The sequence below is a fragment of the Nothoprocta perdicaria genome, unplaced genomic scaffold (assembly GCF_003342845.1).
Source record: "Nothoprocta perdicaria isolate Ctin4 unplaced genomic scaffold, notPer1 scaffold_181, whole genome shotgun sequence".
Classification (NCBI taxonomy): Eukaryota; Metazoa; Chordata; class Aves; order Tinamiformes; family Tinamidae; genus Nothoprocta; species Nothoprocta perdicaria.
Window position 1 is genome coordinate 886,525 of NW_020454994.1, and position 16,349 is coordinate 902,873.

The window sequence follows — 16,349 nt, forward strand, 5'->3', positions numbered from 1 at the left end:
ACATCATTTCTGTACAACACACACGGCTCCAAGGGACTCACAGCCACTTGGGGAAAGTCTGTTTAATGGGCTGGCAAATAAGGCTCACGAAAGCAAACCCTTGCTGTCTGCTTTTCAGAACTGGTTTCCAGTATGTCTACTCTGCTCCTTAATAGMAATTAGGCTATAATGCAGTACATATTTTACTTTCTTACTTAAGTAATATGATGCCCAGATGATACACACAAACACTTATGCTTCTTCACTTTATGTTAGTTTTGTRAATAATACCAGAAACAATACCCTGGATTACCAGATTTTTAATTTGATGCTTGAAGAGCAGCCCACTTCCAGAGGAAAAGGATRAACAGAAAAGACATTTTCAGATGAAAAAGGTGAGGCGAGTGGGACCTGGTGAGCTGCCTGCGGTGCTAACAGGCAGCATTGTGCCTCGAGTCTCCACAGGTAAATTGTTTGGGGAAAACACATGGCACAGCCCCAGCTCCCGGGCAGCCCTTCCCACATTTGTGGGAGTCTCCAGGAAGACTTGCCCGCCTGCAACCCCCTCCACAAGCAACACCTAAACACTCCACATTTCCTCCTCAGATGACTAAGATGGGCACTACAACAATGTGATGCTCTTGCAACTATTATTTTCCATCCCATCTATCACGGTACATTCCTTAAATGTTCACGTGGATGGGAGCCTTTCCYGCAGTGCCGGTGTGTTGGCCCTGTGTCCAGAGAGCCATCCAACAATGGCCAATGGGCCATCTTTCCAGGAAGGTTCAACCTTTTCAACACAGGATTCGCTTGGCAGAGTTGCTCCTTAGCCAGCCATTTCCCCCATGTTCATAATAGGAAACATCACACGGGTCAATATAGGCTGCTGTTTAGGGCAGGAGCTAAGCCCAGGCATGAGCATGTTGAGCCCTCATGGGACAAGCCCAAGCACCTCCTCATTTTGGGGCTGTATCTGCTCCCCTCTGTATTTGAAAAAATTAACATGGAAAAGGAGTCATCCAATTTTGCTTGGCAATGCAGACTGCCACCAGGCCACACCATCACCACCACGAGCCCAAATCACTTCTCCATGAYCCGTTACCAGGGAAGGAGCTACAGGCAGCTGATCCAGGCATCCCTCAGAGCTGCTCCTGCCACTCCCGGCCACAGGAAACCAGTGCTTATGGATTATTTTTGGAAAAAAATAAATATTAAAAGATGCCTGTAGAACACACGGAGCTGGTTATGTTCTCCATGCCTAAGTAAATGCTCYGTGGAGAGGAAGGGTCAGATAGCAGGAGATGCAAAACTAAGGGCATTTTGCTCCACAGAAAATCCATTTCAGCCAACACACCGTCGTGGAGGGATGAACTAGGACTGCAGCTATAGCTTGATTTTATAAAGATACTCACTGGGAATTACCTAGAAGGAGGAAAAAAACAAAGTTAAGTAAAAAGGAAAGGCAGAGCTGCGGAGAAAAACTCGGTCTGGAACTCTAAGATCAGTCATCACACAGCTCACAAGTTAAACAAGTGTTTAAAAGAAACAAATTAAGTGGGGTAGATTTATGATGCTGCAGAAATTACCCTCCAAAGTATGTCTTCTGTGGATAGATGTGAATCTGTATCAGAAAACCAGATGACAGAATAAAGTCAAGGAATTTCAGGCTTATAGCTCTTTGCTATGGCAACTTGCTCAACAGGAAATATCTTTCAAAAATAAAGAAGTGTTAAAGGTTTTTCTTTAAAACATAAATCTGCTCCATGAGAAAACAAGATAGGTAAATGCAATACCATAAATTGCTCTCTGTGCGAGCCATCCTTCACAGCACGCCAGGAGAAGYGCTTGTCTGCAATCCCAGTAAAATTCCTGCTTTGATGAGTTTGATAATTTAGGCAAAGGGTAGTCAAGATCACTCCGGGTTCAAAATCCATGCTAAAAGGTTAGGTCCCAGGGTTATAATTGAAGATTCTGGCATAAGAGTGACTTGAAGTGTATGTCTCTATCGTGGCTCACACTGCAGCCTCTCAGGAGCACGTTTTCCTTCGGGACGCAACCCGAAATTTCCAGGATATCGGTACATTCTATTCCTAAAAMCTATGACTGCAGGTGGAGACAAGCATTTAAACCAACTAAAAAGATAATTCAGTTATTTTTGAGCTAATACAGACCGACAGAGTGACATACATCTTTCCTGAGTTATTTATTTACCTAAGACAGGCTCAAACAATTTTGTGCTTTCCAAGGAGCGTACAGGTACAGCCAGTGACGCAGCGTGCGCCGTCTACCTGGACACGAGGCCCCAGGTCACCACTGACACGGATGCTCAACGGGGCTCTGGGCGCTGCAAAGGAGAGTGCAGCGAAGATGCTGATTTGGAAATTTTTTCAATTTCAATTTTCTTTTTGTGAAATTTTCTTTTTCCGTGCCCTCAGCTGGGCTGCAGGTGGGTTACGAGCCCCAGCAATCATGCTGGCTGGTATTTCATTATATTCCCTCATCTCCTTTCTACTTTTACCCATCATGTTTTTTATACACTGAGATTATAACATTTCCATATGGGAGTTCAGGGAACCCTCAGGAGTTAGCACAGAGCTGCTCGAATTTGTGGATCTCTAGAGCAGGGGGAAGACACTCTTGGATATTTATATATTAGAAACACCACTTAATAAGTGTCATTTTGCATATACATATTTAGATATTTCCCCAAAGCAATATCTTACATTTTATATAGCATTTCAAGATCATTATAATATTTCTCTTCCTCYGTAAGTACAAAAAACCCCACACTCCTCTTTGAGCTACTTAGAATCCCATTCTGACTCTCCCCAGCCCCTTTTGAACGACGACTCTAACCTGCCTGGCCTACATCAATCTGCAGCAGGCAGCTCAACAATATGCAATCCCTAAACAAGACAACTCACCCCTATATCTCATTTCAGGCTTGTTATCCCAGACCTTTCCCTCATGACGCCGCTCTTCCAGGGCTCGCCTCTCCYGGGCTGTGTGAGAGCTGGCTTATTTTTCACCACCATATGGCACCTTGTCTTGCTCCACGTGGAGCTAACTGCAGCTGTCAGCTCTGGTCCCGACCTCAGCTCCCTAAATCGAGGCTGAGCCTCCCTCGCGGGGCTGCAGCRGGGGGTATCTGCAGCCTTTGCAAGGAGCTGTCACCGTGTATCTCTGTCCTCTCCCCGTGTTTGCAACCCTGCCTGGTGTAGCACTGCTTGTAAGGGTAATTAATGAGCTGTTTATGCACTCTTCAGCAATCATTAATAAGGATGTTAAACTAAAGCCACGCTTAGCGGCACACCCCGAGTCACCCTGCACACTTCTGTCCAGCTCAATATTACCATTTATCATTCCTCTCTGTTCCTAATGCCTCAAGCGATTCTAAATCCTATGACATAATTCACATTCAAGCCAGTATGAACAGTTACTCCATTATTTTGGCTGTAATTTCTAGACTTGCTGGTTTTCTATTTTAAGGATAAATAACACATACACTTTTTTACACTCCTGTAATGCCTTCCYACTTCTTTCTGACTTACCAGAACCCGTGCTCCCATGCTTTCTGTCCAGTTAATTCTTTTATCATTCCAGGACTCATGCTATCAACACCTATGTATTTGCTTTTTACTCAGCCCTTATCGAAAAATTCTTACTTCCTGCCCATGTGCATCTCGTCCCGTTTAAATGGGACTGATGGCCTCAAAGAGCCAAGCAAAATTAATCCTAACTCAGCACACCTGATTTTCTCCTCGTTATTCCTATAGGAATAACCTTTTTTTCCCCCAATTTTTTGGTTACCTCCCTATCAAAAGGCAGATATGGGAAATATCCCTWCCTATGGCTGCAATCCAGTCCATGCCTTGATGTCGCATTGAGTACTTCAGTTCTCTGCACCTGATCCCTACAAGCCTCCACAGTCTGCACGTGATTTTACTCRGTTCCTTTTCCTCTTCTCCATGTCTCCTACACTGCAGCTTGGGAAATGCACTTGYTCTTCACATTCTCCTCAAACTCACAACAACCTGGAGCTCCGTACCGGGCCCAACGGCACCGTTKGCACTGCTCCAGGTTTAACCTCATCCCTAGGGCAGGCCCTCGAGCAGCCTTCTCCTCCCGCAGCATCGTYGGCATCCGCAGGGTTGGGTTTTCCAGAGCAGCTCCCGATCTGCTCCAAGGCCTTTAACTCCTCTATCATCTGCTAAACCTCTAATGCCAGYGCCTCCGAGCAGCCAGGGAATCACGCCCTGCTCGGGATGGATGATTCCCCCCATGGGCATCTTCTCCTGAAATGTGACGCTGCCTTTCACCCAAGCTGGGAGCGTGACTAATCCTCATTATCCCGGGCGAAATCCCCAGCCACCGCCGAGAAGGTCCCACAGTTACAGAAGCCACCATATGGAAATGCATGAGCATATGGAAATGCATGAGTAGTTGGAAATGCATGAGCATTAACGGATGCCCGCTGCAGGTTTGCCTTTGTTATTTTAATATTCTTATTTTTTACACGGTATTTCACTTTTTCCTCTCCAATCTGGCTGCCCCAAGAGACACACRTAATTGCCCAGAGGCTAAAGGCAGGAACCAAGGAGGAAGGTGGCAGCACCAGCACAGAGATCACATCGGCTCCCATCAGCATCGCAGCAGGACAGAGGAACAGCCCTGCGTGTTTGAACACCCCCAGAGAATAGTTGAAACCAATGCCAGGGGTTGCTTTCCGTTCTGATTTACATGCATTGCATTAAAAAGAAAACTRAAAAACAAGTAACAACCACATTTTGTATCACTTACCTTTAGCGGCGGGGAAATGCAGAATTTTGAAAAGTACGGAAGGATTTTTAATAAAATCCTCTGCAGGTGAAGTGTGAAGAGGCCAGTTTCAATTCTTATAATTTCAATACTTATACACAGAGTCAGATAACCAAATAACCAAATAACCAAAAGCAAACTGCGCCCAGCCAAGGAATACTTTTCATTGCCCTAAAATTCCACCCCAGGAAGCTCACATCCCGTTACGGTTTTCCAAGTAGAAAKGAGATTACTTGCAGTATCAGGGGAAGGAACGAGCTGCCCCCAAGCTAGTCGGTGCCCCCAGATSAAGCAGCCCGGGCACTTTGCAACCCAAGCACCAAACTACTTGTGTATGTGGTCACGGGCCACGTACAAAAAAGGCTCTGAAAAATCTGGCCTTTTGATACACCAGAGTGTAACATGTATTTCACACAACGGAAGAACCTTTGCAATTAAATGGGAGATCATATAGTGGGTTATTTCAAATTCACAACGATGGATTTTGGCGAGGTGATGCTGTAAACCATGCCACTTGACTCATACTYGCATTTTTAGAGATAAATGTTAATGGGGACAGGGCGAGTGGCAGATTAATCACTTCTCAGCTGTYTGGGAGGCAACACTGCACACATCTCCACACTTAACCCCCAGCTGAAGCCTTTTTTTGCTATATTTAAGCAGTTTAAAACTAACCATGGCAGCAGTTCTCCCCATTTCTTCTCATAACAGGATAATTGCTCACACACTTCCTACCAGGCCRTTTTTATTATTATTATTTTCTAAAATATCCATATCCCTTTCTTGAACAATTCCTTTGTCCAAACAGTATCTAATTTCTTGCTTTTTCACATCGCAAGAATTCCTTCTGAAAACCTATCATTACATTTCTAATTATAAGATAGCAAGGAGACAAAGATCCAAACTGGAAGAAATGAATATATTCTCATATGGTACTTACAATCGATTTGATGCTATTTTCTTTTGCCAGTTTCATCGAAGATTTATAGCAACTTGCCAAGTCTTCTTTGTGAGTGTCAGTGAGATGGCCTCTTGCTATCGGTCCAACAGTATGGATGACATCTGCAAAAAAAATGAAGGGAAAAGAAATTACGTTCCTAAGGTGGTTTATTATTTATTTAATGACTCTGCAGAACTTCCATGCAAGTTGTTCCYCCATCTGTTATTCCACCTAGACACAAAGGTAGGAATAACTTTGTAAGAAATTGTTGTAACTCGTCATGATAAAATCAAACATATCTGTGCAAATTAAATAAAAAAAACCTGCAAAGATTCAATTTCAGACAAGAAGCACATTTGCATTAAGGAAAGAAATCAGAAAAAATACACTAAACCCCGGTTAAATTAAATGTCTTCATAAATATTTGAAATCTTCAGGATTGTACAACTATTTAAAACAGTTATTTCACCCTTCAAGACCCTCTCACTGGGTAAGTTTACTCCACAAAAATCCCTGCACCAGAATATGATATATATGTCCTCACTTTTATGTATGCAACACGCTGCATCTTTTCTCAGCAGCCATTTCAAAAGGAGGCAAGTTCTGACCTACAGACGTATTAGCTATTCAAGGTAGACGCTTTCCTCTCGCATCAGAGCAGATGGAGACACTATGCAATAAGACATCTATATCTTATTCTCTTTGAAGCACCTTAATGAACAAAACCAGCAAGTACAGGCAGGGAGCGTATTAGGAAGGACGCCTCTGGACTCGTCTGAAATCAATCTGCAATCAATCAAAGTCTTTAAAATGCTATCAGAAGGACGAAGCAAAAAGCCCATGGTAAAAAAGCGGGAATAAAAATCCACCAGGTTTAAAGGAATYGTGAAAATATAGGTTTTTTTGKKTTTTTTTTGGTGGTTGTTTGTTGGTGGAGGTAGGGTGGCTTTTTTACGTTTGACACGCAGCAAACACGAGGGCTTCTCCAATGTCCTCCCGCGGGCACAGGGGCTGCCTGCCTCCGAAGGCCGGGCCTAGCCGAGCGTGGCGCCTCGCAGGCCGGGCCTAGCCGAGCGTGGTGCCTCTGCTCGGGCGCGCGAGGGGCCGGGCCTAGCAGGGCTCCCACCCCGAGCGCGCAGGGCGACGCTCTACGCGCTCCTCTTGCCCCAGGATGGGATCTGGCCAGCGGATCATTACACAGAATGGTTGGGGTTGGAAGGGACCTCTGGAGATCATCTAGTCCAACCTCCCTTATCCTGCAAGGACACCCAGAGCACAGGACACCCAGTCGCATCCAGGCGGGTTTGGAGACCTCCAGAGACGGAGCCTCCAGGGCCTCCCCGGGCAGCCTGTTCCAGGGCTCTGTCACCCTCACAATGAAGAAGYTCCTCCTCACGTGCAGACGGAACACCCTGTGTTTCAACTTATATCCACTGCCCCTTGTCCTATCCCTGGCCACCACCGAGAAGACTTTGTTCTCCTCCTCCCTAGCTTTTAGCAGCGTCAGGGGAAGAAAAAGCAGCTCTTGACGTCATTTTTTTGTCATTTGCTTCTGAAGGAGCCATGGAGAGCGAGGGGAAGGATGGAGCGTAGGTCTTTACACAGAGCCCTGAGCATGSTATGAATTTGTTTGCAATACCTCAAGACTACTACAACTGCTTTGGATCTTACCATCCTCAAAAAAGTGCTTTGCTTAGGTACAAGATTATTCATAAACACGTGACACARTGTGGCTTTACTCATGGAGCGGCATCTGATAAAGCCTCAGTCTCTTTTGTGGTCACAYAGAACCAAAGATTTCATTGCTGTATTCAGTCAGTGAAACTAATGCCCCCATACATGGTCTAAGCCATAAATTACTGTGCTCGAAAACCTTGAGGGAAACCTTGTCCAAAGATTTTTAACTCAGCCACCAGAAACACTCATTTCTGGCTAAATAAAACCCTGGTAGAAATCACTGCTAGGAAACAGCTCCTTCCAGCTCCTGCTCTGCGCCCCAAGCATTAATGTGGTCGAACGAGAGCAAGGGAGATGAACGTTGCCCCCAGACACTCCCCTCATGGGCTTTCCCCCCTAGAAAACAGGTGAGCAAACAGGGTAAAATACATAATGGTCAGCTCTTGCAGAAAACATCTCAGGCACCATTTGTAATATTTTAATTTTTATGACAAATGAAGCTGCCAGCGTTTCTTTAAAGCTTCTGATTTATTACAGTCAGCCTCCAAGCCAAGCGCTTTGATAAGAAACTTCATTTTAAGAGAGAGCCGCAATCTACGYGTCCGTAAATCACCTTCTCTGTGCACACAGCAGAAACGTTTGCTCACGGTTTTAACAACACRCAGAGGTGGCGAGCCCCACACCAAGGTCTCTTTTCATCCAAGATCTGGGCCAYAGCAAGGGGTCAAACTGCTTCTAATGACAATGAAGCTGCTTAGCTTTAAACTCTGTTTATAGCGGAGCAGATATTTCTGCTAGGGAAGTCCTCTCTGAGAGGAGATTCCAGCAGAAAGCATKGGCACCGATCTGCGATGCCCTGCTGCGCGCTGCAGCATCTTCTGGGGGCGATGGAACAAGTTATTTTCTCAGATCCCTGCTGCAACATGGGGTCGATGCAAGGAGAGTTACTCGCTCTGCTCTTCTTTTAGAGTTCCTTTGCTTTTCAGGCACTTGGTTAGAAGGGTCATCCTCCAGCCTAAGAGCAGGGAGCATTCGGTGTCCRTTTATACGTGTGAATTCAAACAGTTTCACAGAACCATCATCACAGAATCATTAGAGTTGGAAAACACCTTGAAAATCTCAAGTCCAACCACAAACAGCTTCCATCATGTCTGCTTATTTCTGCTTATTTTTTTCCTTTTTCTTTTCTTTTTTGAAGCACTCTAATGAAAAGRGTCAACTGCATCTTGTGCAAACCAGGTGCTAGAGGTGTAATGCCTATCTGGAGGTATTGCAGACACCCAGACGTTTCAAAACGTACCTGCCACTACCTTGGCCACCTGTGAACACAAACACAATTTACACATTTAATTAACACTTCCAGCCCATACAAAGCAGCTCTTGCCTCAGACTCCTACGCAGAGCCGTCCTCCTCATCACACAAACTCTGTGTGCACAAGGACAAACGGGGCTCGTTTTCCCGGCCTTGTTCACTAAAGAAACCAGGCCATAAATCCTACCGCCGCGTTTCCATGCAGCGCTGTCTGCGGAGCGCCATGGAGAGGGAGCAGGGAGCCCGTCTGAGGACGGAAAATGAGCTCATGTAGAAAGTGAGAAGCGCCTCARTGCCCACGTGGAGACCCCAGACCCTTTTCCCCAATATTCTTCTTTCATCCTTTGTGGAAAAAAAAAAAAAGCTGGATGGCAAAACCCAGCACTCCATTTGTCAGCCTGACCAGTTGATTTCCAGGACAAGCACCCAACGCATTGGTCCTGAAAAGGGGAAGCCGACATGTGATTGACGGGAAGCTGAATTACCCCCACATATTCTTATATACTATTACTGCTCTCAGAGAAGATATGTAGCCTCATGCTTTCATAAACACCTCATTTGTTTAGCTTCTTCACTTTATGTCTCTGGTGATGTGTATTTGTACATAAAATGTGCATTTTTGCTGTGTAATAAACAACTGTTAATCTAAGTTCAACTTAAATGAATCCCCCACGATCACAGCCTAATTTATTTACTAATGCATGCCTCCAAAACTAGATTAGATCAGTTCAGTATTTTAAATGCAAGACATCTTTTGTACATTGCAGTGTGCTAAACTTTACTGTGTGTGACATGGCTCCTTAGTTATGATATAGTTATTTGTTTATATCTTTTCACTCTTCCATCTATGGACAATCATCAAAAATCATATAAAGCAAATAATTTGTGGCTGGAAATATATATATGAAAATGCATTTTCAGGAGYTGAAGAGACAGCCTGAATTTTGCGGCTTGAGTTAATGAGCACTAATCAATGCAAAGATCAGCCCSTCTAAAGCATCCTGTAGTCTTAACGTAGCTCATTTGGGGGTGATTCACTGTTTTCTTAAATGCAAAAGCCGTGATATTAAAAAATTGTCCACATAAAAGCTTTGAACCATCTTCTGACCGGGGCAAAGTCAGAAGCCCGGAGAGCTTATTGGAGACCCTTTCACCACGATGCCAACCACCAGTGGAGAACCGGGGCAGGCAAGGCTAAGCCCAGGCTGTTTTGGCACTCGTGCTGGTCACAAAATACCAGGCACAAGTCTGACTTTGCTGCTCCATCCTGGAGCCATCGTGCTCTCCCCGTAGCACTGCAGACTGAAGTCAGCTCTGCACAGATGGGAGAAGCAAGCGGGTCGAGGAAGAGGCGCTGTATTATATCCCAAAGTAATAGCTTTTCACAGCAATTTAGGGCTATGATGACAGATGTCAAAGCAGTGACAAGACTGCAGCATCCTCAGAAATAACTGCCCCTGTGCAAAACTACAAGGCAGCATTTGAGATGGTCACGATTCAGTGCGCAACGAAGGACCTCAAGGAGCACAACACGACCTAACACAAAACTTCACAGCTTCACCTGGCTGATCTCTTCATTCAGACTTGCTGAGCAGCAAGACATGGTTTGGAGTTGTTTTACAGAATTCACAGAATATTTAAGGTTGGAAGGGACCTCTACAGATCATCTAGTCCAACCTTCCTGCTCAAGCAGGCACACCTASAGCATGTGGCACAGGGYGGCATCCAGGCGGGTTTTGAAGGCCTCCAGAGTAGGAGACTCCACAACCTCCCTGGGCAGCCTGTTCCGCTGCTCTGTCACCCTAACAGTAAAGAAGTTSCTCCTCACCTGGAGACGGAACTTCTTGTGCTTCAGCTTGTGGCCATTACCCCTCGTCCTATCGCTGGCCACCAGTGAAAACAGCTTGTCCCCTTCTTCCCTGCATTCTCCCTTCCTGAACTTATACATATTAATCATATCCCCTCTGAGCCGTCTCTTCTCCAGAGAAAACAGGCCCAGCTCACTCAGCCTCTCTTCATACGAGAGATGTTCCATTCCCTTAATCATCCTGGTTGCCCTTCTCTGGACCCTCTCCAGAAGAGGGAGAGGCTGCTAAYGTAGCAGTCAGGTCTTACAATCCAATGGGTTTGCCCTTGACTTGAGTGCTTCCTCGTAAGAGGTGGTCTCAGTGAGAGAGGCACCAKAAGTGCCAAAGTGAGATGCAGCGTGGCCAAGGAACGTGCACCAGGAACTGGCCGCACTAAACCCAGATGCATTTAACCACCCTCCAGTCTTGATTCACTAAGAAAAGATTGTAAGTATCACCCTTAAAAGTTTGCAATACAAACCACAAGTATAAAAAGCTACTATATATRTATGTATATAATATTAATCTCAGTTAAATGATCAGAAGCCAGATTAATTATAGGAACTCAGGACTCTGCAATGCGCTAATGCTCTCAGGCTCTCAAAGCACCGTCCCCTCTCACTGTGCTTGGGCTGCTCTCAGTATCCCACCCAGCTCCACTAAAGCTGATGTGGTTACCTGCTCACTGCATCACATACTGAAAGCATAAATCTGCCCATCAGAAAAACAACTTAGATTCATTAATGAAATTTAGTATCTGACTGACTGCTTTGTACCCAAAAAAGATTTATATTCAGAACTCAAATTCTGCATCTTCCCTCTCGGTGCCAAACAGTTGAGTGCTCTAATATTAAACAGAAAATTACAGGGAAAGCCATTTTTTTTTTAAATAAGTAATATTTAACATTTTGATAAGTAGTTTTTAAACAAATGTTAAAAGATTGAACTACCCTTTACTCCTCAGAAGACCTAACGCTTTGGCGCCATGGACAGATCAGCACTGCTGATGCCCAACCTGCACCAAGAAGGACCTGCACCCTGCATCAAGAGGGACTCGCCATTTGATGCCCTGGGGGAGAAGCGAGGACGGACTCCTGCTCCATGCTACCCTTCCATGCAAACACATCCTCTCTCTTTATACCTCTCACAAGCCCCATTCTTGTGRTGAGAGGCTCAAACACAACACAGACCAAATCCATCTGCCCCAAGATCTCAACCCACCACCACCACCCGCTATCTGGGAGCAACGGTGCCTTGAGATCTGACCCTACGCAAGCCCCCAAGGCAGAGAGCAGCCACTTCTGCATCCAGCGAGATGGAGACTCAGCCCAGTGACTGGTCCTGCCCTCGTCCCTGCCACTGCCACCCAAGTGAAGGGGGTTCCTAAGGGATGTGTCTGCTCCCTTCCTTGGCAGGCAGGAGAYACCCCATGTGCAGCATGCCTAGATCAGGGCCGCGTCCTGACTGCAGCTTATCTGCTAAGCAGGTCGTGTCTGCAGCTCCCGGACCATGGAAATGTCACAAACACCTTTCTTATTTTCTTCTTCTTTTTTTTTTTCTTCCATCAAGTCACCTTAGGTAAACAGATTTAAAAAAAATAGACAGAACGAAGCATATCCTTAACAGGAAGTTTTATGAAGCTTCTTAAAGAGATAATAAAGTATGATTTAAAGTTTCAAGGAAAATTTTATTATATTCATAGCTTTACTGTGGCTCATCAATTCCTTGATGGTGGCACATTACAAAAAGTTATCATGCTCATTTTCTTATYCTCTATTTCTATGCCTTCTTTTCTTCAGAATACACAAACTTCCTTCCACCCCTGAAATTGCAGTGCGTATTTTCCATGTGACACTTCTCTAATCTATTTAGCTGTCACAGTGGAAAATACTGTATTTCTTTAAGTATTTTGTGCGCCTKTATTAAAAAAGAAAAGAAAAAGGTGAGGAAGTCATAGACTTCCCGTGCATCTTTCAAAGGAACAGGTAATAGCCAGATCAGTCTGACCACCTTTATCATCTGGCACTTAAAAAAGGACATGAGAAAAGTTTAGCTTTTTTTCTCGTCCCAAACATACCCCAGGTTGGGATATGGATGAGATTCATATGCGGTATATTGTTATCATTGATCTTCTCCCAAAGAGAAGAGCATGTAGAAGGAGGAGAAAAAGGAGAAAAAAAAAAAAAAAATGAAGCCTGAAATCATTATTTTTTTTCTCTTYTTTTTCAAATACACATTATGAGTATAAAAAGCCACATTTCATACAAGGTGTTTTYCTCATAAGCAATAAAAGGAATGTTTATAGCTCTGAACTCACAAGCTGCTTTCCAACATCAGAGCAGTTCCCCTGAAATCAAGGAGATGTTCAGAGATAAGCACGGATACAAGAGCCGGCTAAAGAAAGTTACGGCACACATCCTCCCCAAAGATGYATCTTAGCACTTTATCATTTTAGGGGCTATCACGACAAAAATCACACTTTTACTGTTTCTTCACTGTAACAAGAAACATCCAGGTATCTTCTCGGATTTACTTTGCAGTAAATAAGTATTTCTCTTCTGTAAATGTACTCTCTCAGTAGATGTAGTGGGTTGCATTTGTGCACAGTCTTGCAAGATCACTCCAGAATTGCTTCCCCCCATTTTTTTTTCCAGGAGCCCTTCACAGAGCGTCAAGAAAAACAGGGGAAAAAAAATCTAAGAAATATATTTTAACTTTCCTCTTTGCTATCAGTATCTCCCTTGCAAACTCACACAACAAACACTGCTGATGGAGAGAGGGATGTACACAGGACCTGAAGGTAAACTTAACTTATTTTTAAAAGCTGACTAGAGTTCAAGTTGGCAGTGCCACTTTAATTGCTTCATACAAATGTGATAAGAGAAATAACCGGACAGCTCTTTGAAGCGTGACGTGAGCCTTCATGCCTAGAAGAGGAATCTCACTTTCTATCATCAATTTTACTTTAATTTAGGCGGCTGAAACCACGCTCAAGTGCCCTCCTGCTATCAACCTACTGCAGATACCAACTCGTGGAAACGCAGAGCGTGCACAGGACCTGTGATAAGTTCCTCGGACCGTTCATTCCCAGCCTCTTCTCCAGAGAAGCACTCGAGTTGGCAGGATAATTTCCATCGGAGGCCAAGGAAAGGATGGTGCTTGCAATCCCCTGCTCTGCAAACCCCCGCAGAAGCCAATACAGCAGATTTAGAGGGGCATGAGCATGATAGATACAAGGAGGAAAAAGTGGTGATGTGTATGGTGAAACATGATGGAGATACCTGCTACCTGCACCTATGCAGGCTATATGTAACGTGGCATAGGCACTGATGGAAGCCTTGAACAGCTGTATTTGCAACAGGAGGACGGGCACAAGAGGAGAAGCAGGGGGACTATATTTTCTGTAAGGACAAACCCTAYGTGCTGCAAAGCAGATGCTGAGCAGCCAGCGGAGGCTCCCTGCCCTGCTCCACCTCACGTCAGACAACATCACCAGCAAGAGCCCCTTGGGAAACACCCGTGTCACACCTCGTTGAGCTCAGCGGAGAACATGCACTCAAACAACCCCTCGGGAAGCCGTGCGGTGACCTACAGGAGCTGCTGCAGGCGAGCGCCGGCTCCCCGCGCTGCGGGACGCGCAGCAGCTGCGCCGAGGGCTGCACACAAACGTTCCCAATCCCGGGACGGGTGAGGTTGGAAGGGATCTCTAGACATCGGCTAGTCCAACCCCTGCAGTCGCCGCTGATTACCAGTACTCTGGGAACTCCACAGGTACCGCTGCGGCAGCAGACAGAAGAGGTAATTTCATGGTGCAAAGAGGCCTTGAGGAGGGAACAGATGAGGAYTGCACCATGCCCACAGAACTACAGAATGAGAGAAGCCTTCAGTGCAAACACAAAGATCATCTTTTTCCATTTCAACAGAAAAAAATAATCAGGAAAAGATCATTGGGCCTAAGTAAGTGCTGATGGCATTCATTAACATTTTATAATTTTAACATTTATATGTGTATACAGGTTTAGTAAAAACACATGAGATGTTAACTCTTTCAGTGAAACTATTTTTTTTTCCTGTATCTTTGCATTAAAAAACAATAAAACCCAGACCCCCTCATTTGCTGTCCTGATTCAGTATGTCTGACCGGGCCTTTTCTCCTGCTTTCCAGCTAACAAAGGTTTTGTTGGAAAGTTCACCTGACAAAGAGTCTGAATAGACTCTTCATCTTTTAAATAACGTTCAGCAATGACAAAGAGGCAAGGCTTTGACAGATGTTTTTCAACCAACACATCGTGGTGAGGATTTATGAGAATGATCTGGAAAAGTGAAAAAAAAAAAGAAAAAAAGTACTAGCATTTATCATTTAGCAGAAAAATTACAAATGCAAATTCAGAGAAAGACAGCACCCGTTTCTTCATGGAGACAAATTTTACAATTAGTTTCTGGAAAAGGGGACTGTATAATAAACTTTTAATTTCAATGGCAACATTAGGAAAAGCAGGAAAATTGCAATAGGCCAGGTACCATGTCAACCCTGATATACTACTACACTTCTTTATGAGCACATTACAATTCAGAGAGCTAATAATAAAAAGAAGTGATGCTGAGATGATGAATTGATGCTATGCAATTAGACCTATTAGAATTCACAGGAGTCGACAGGCAATAATCAAACCACTTTCATGCTGCCCATTGCAATTATCTTTGCACTTAAGAATCAACAAAGCACATAATGACTTGCTCTCGATTAAGGAATTCACGAGAAATGGAATTTTAATTAGTGTGCCAAAAATTTGGGCCATTTATTAGTTTACGGGACAACATTTTGGGAGAACTGGTCGAGTAGCTGCAAGTGTTCAACAACAGCTCAAGTCCGAGGGGAACACGCGGGTGCTCCCCACAAGAAGTCCCTAATAACATCCCCTGAAATGARGTTGCCAAAATAAGCACCCATTCCCTTATGTGAAATTCTGGAGAAAAAAAAAAAAGAAAAAGAAAAAGTTGGCACTTCAGACTGAAATGCAAAACATTCTGCTGATGTTTTCAATTACCATCTGATGAACAAATCAGATCGAATTACATTTATTCATGGTATGAACCACAACTGCCAGAAGGTCTAATTCTACATTCTTCTCACAACAGGAGTGGGACAATACGACAATGAAACTGTATCATCAGTTAAAATAAACAGAGTCTGAAGAGTAACTTGAATGTTGATTTAAGCGTTCTTTTTAAAATTCCCTGAATAGGAAGATTATTTAATTTCAAAAGAAGTTACTTTTCATCATTTGCTGATCTTAGTACAAAACAATGTATGAATAATACGAACAAAAGCATTAGTTAAAAAAAATCTGCAAATGTGTTTCTGATAATAAGGAATCAAGGATGATGGGGAAGTTAAACCATTATGCTGTGCTGAAATGCTGTGAAACGCATTTTTTTTTTAAACAAACGAAAACTCGTACTTCAAAAGTTAATCCCGACTGCGCAGAGATGTAAATAATGTTATCTACTCAAGCAAATGGATGGTAGATCAGCGCAATATTAAATAGCACATCCCTTTTTTAGTAAAAACAATCCGCAGTTGTTTATAAAAAAACCCCAACCTGTTGGCAGAGGTCCAAAACAGTTGGAGATGAGTCAGAACTGTGGGCGTTGGGCTCACTCGCATGCGCTAATAATCGGTTTCAAAGACCATGTGCTGATCAGCTCCAACAACGCGCCCTGACCTCTCTGAACTCTCTGCCTTGCAGTGGGCGAGCAATGGGATCCCTCA

General features: G+C 44.1%; 1 protein-coding gene across 1 annotated transcript in view; it reads right to left on the reverse strand.

Moving 5' to 3' along the window:
• Positions 1-16,349, reverse strand: part of MACROD2 (MACRO domain containing 2) — a 680,006-nt gene that overhangs the window by 256,753 nt on the left and 406,904 nt on the right. The window contains exon 6 of the mRNA XM_026036601.1: positions 5,741-5,862. Within this exon, the coding sequence (XP_025892386.1) occupies positions 5,741-5,862 (122 nt within the window). The remainder of the gene's footprint in view (positions 1-5,740; positions 5,863-16,349) is intronic.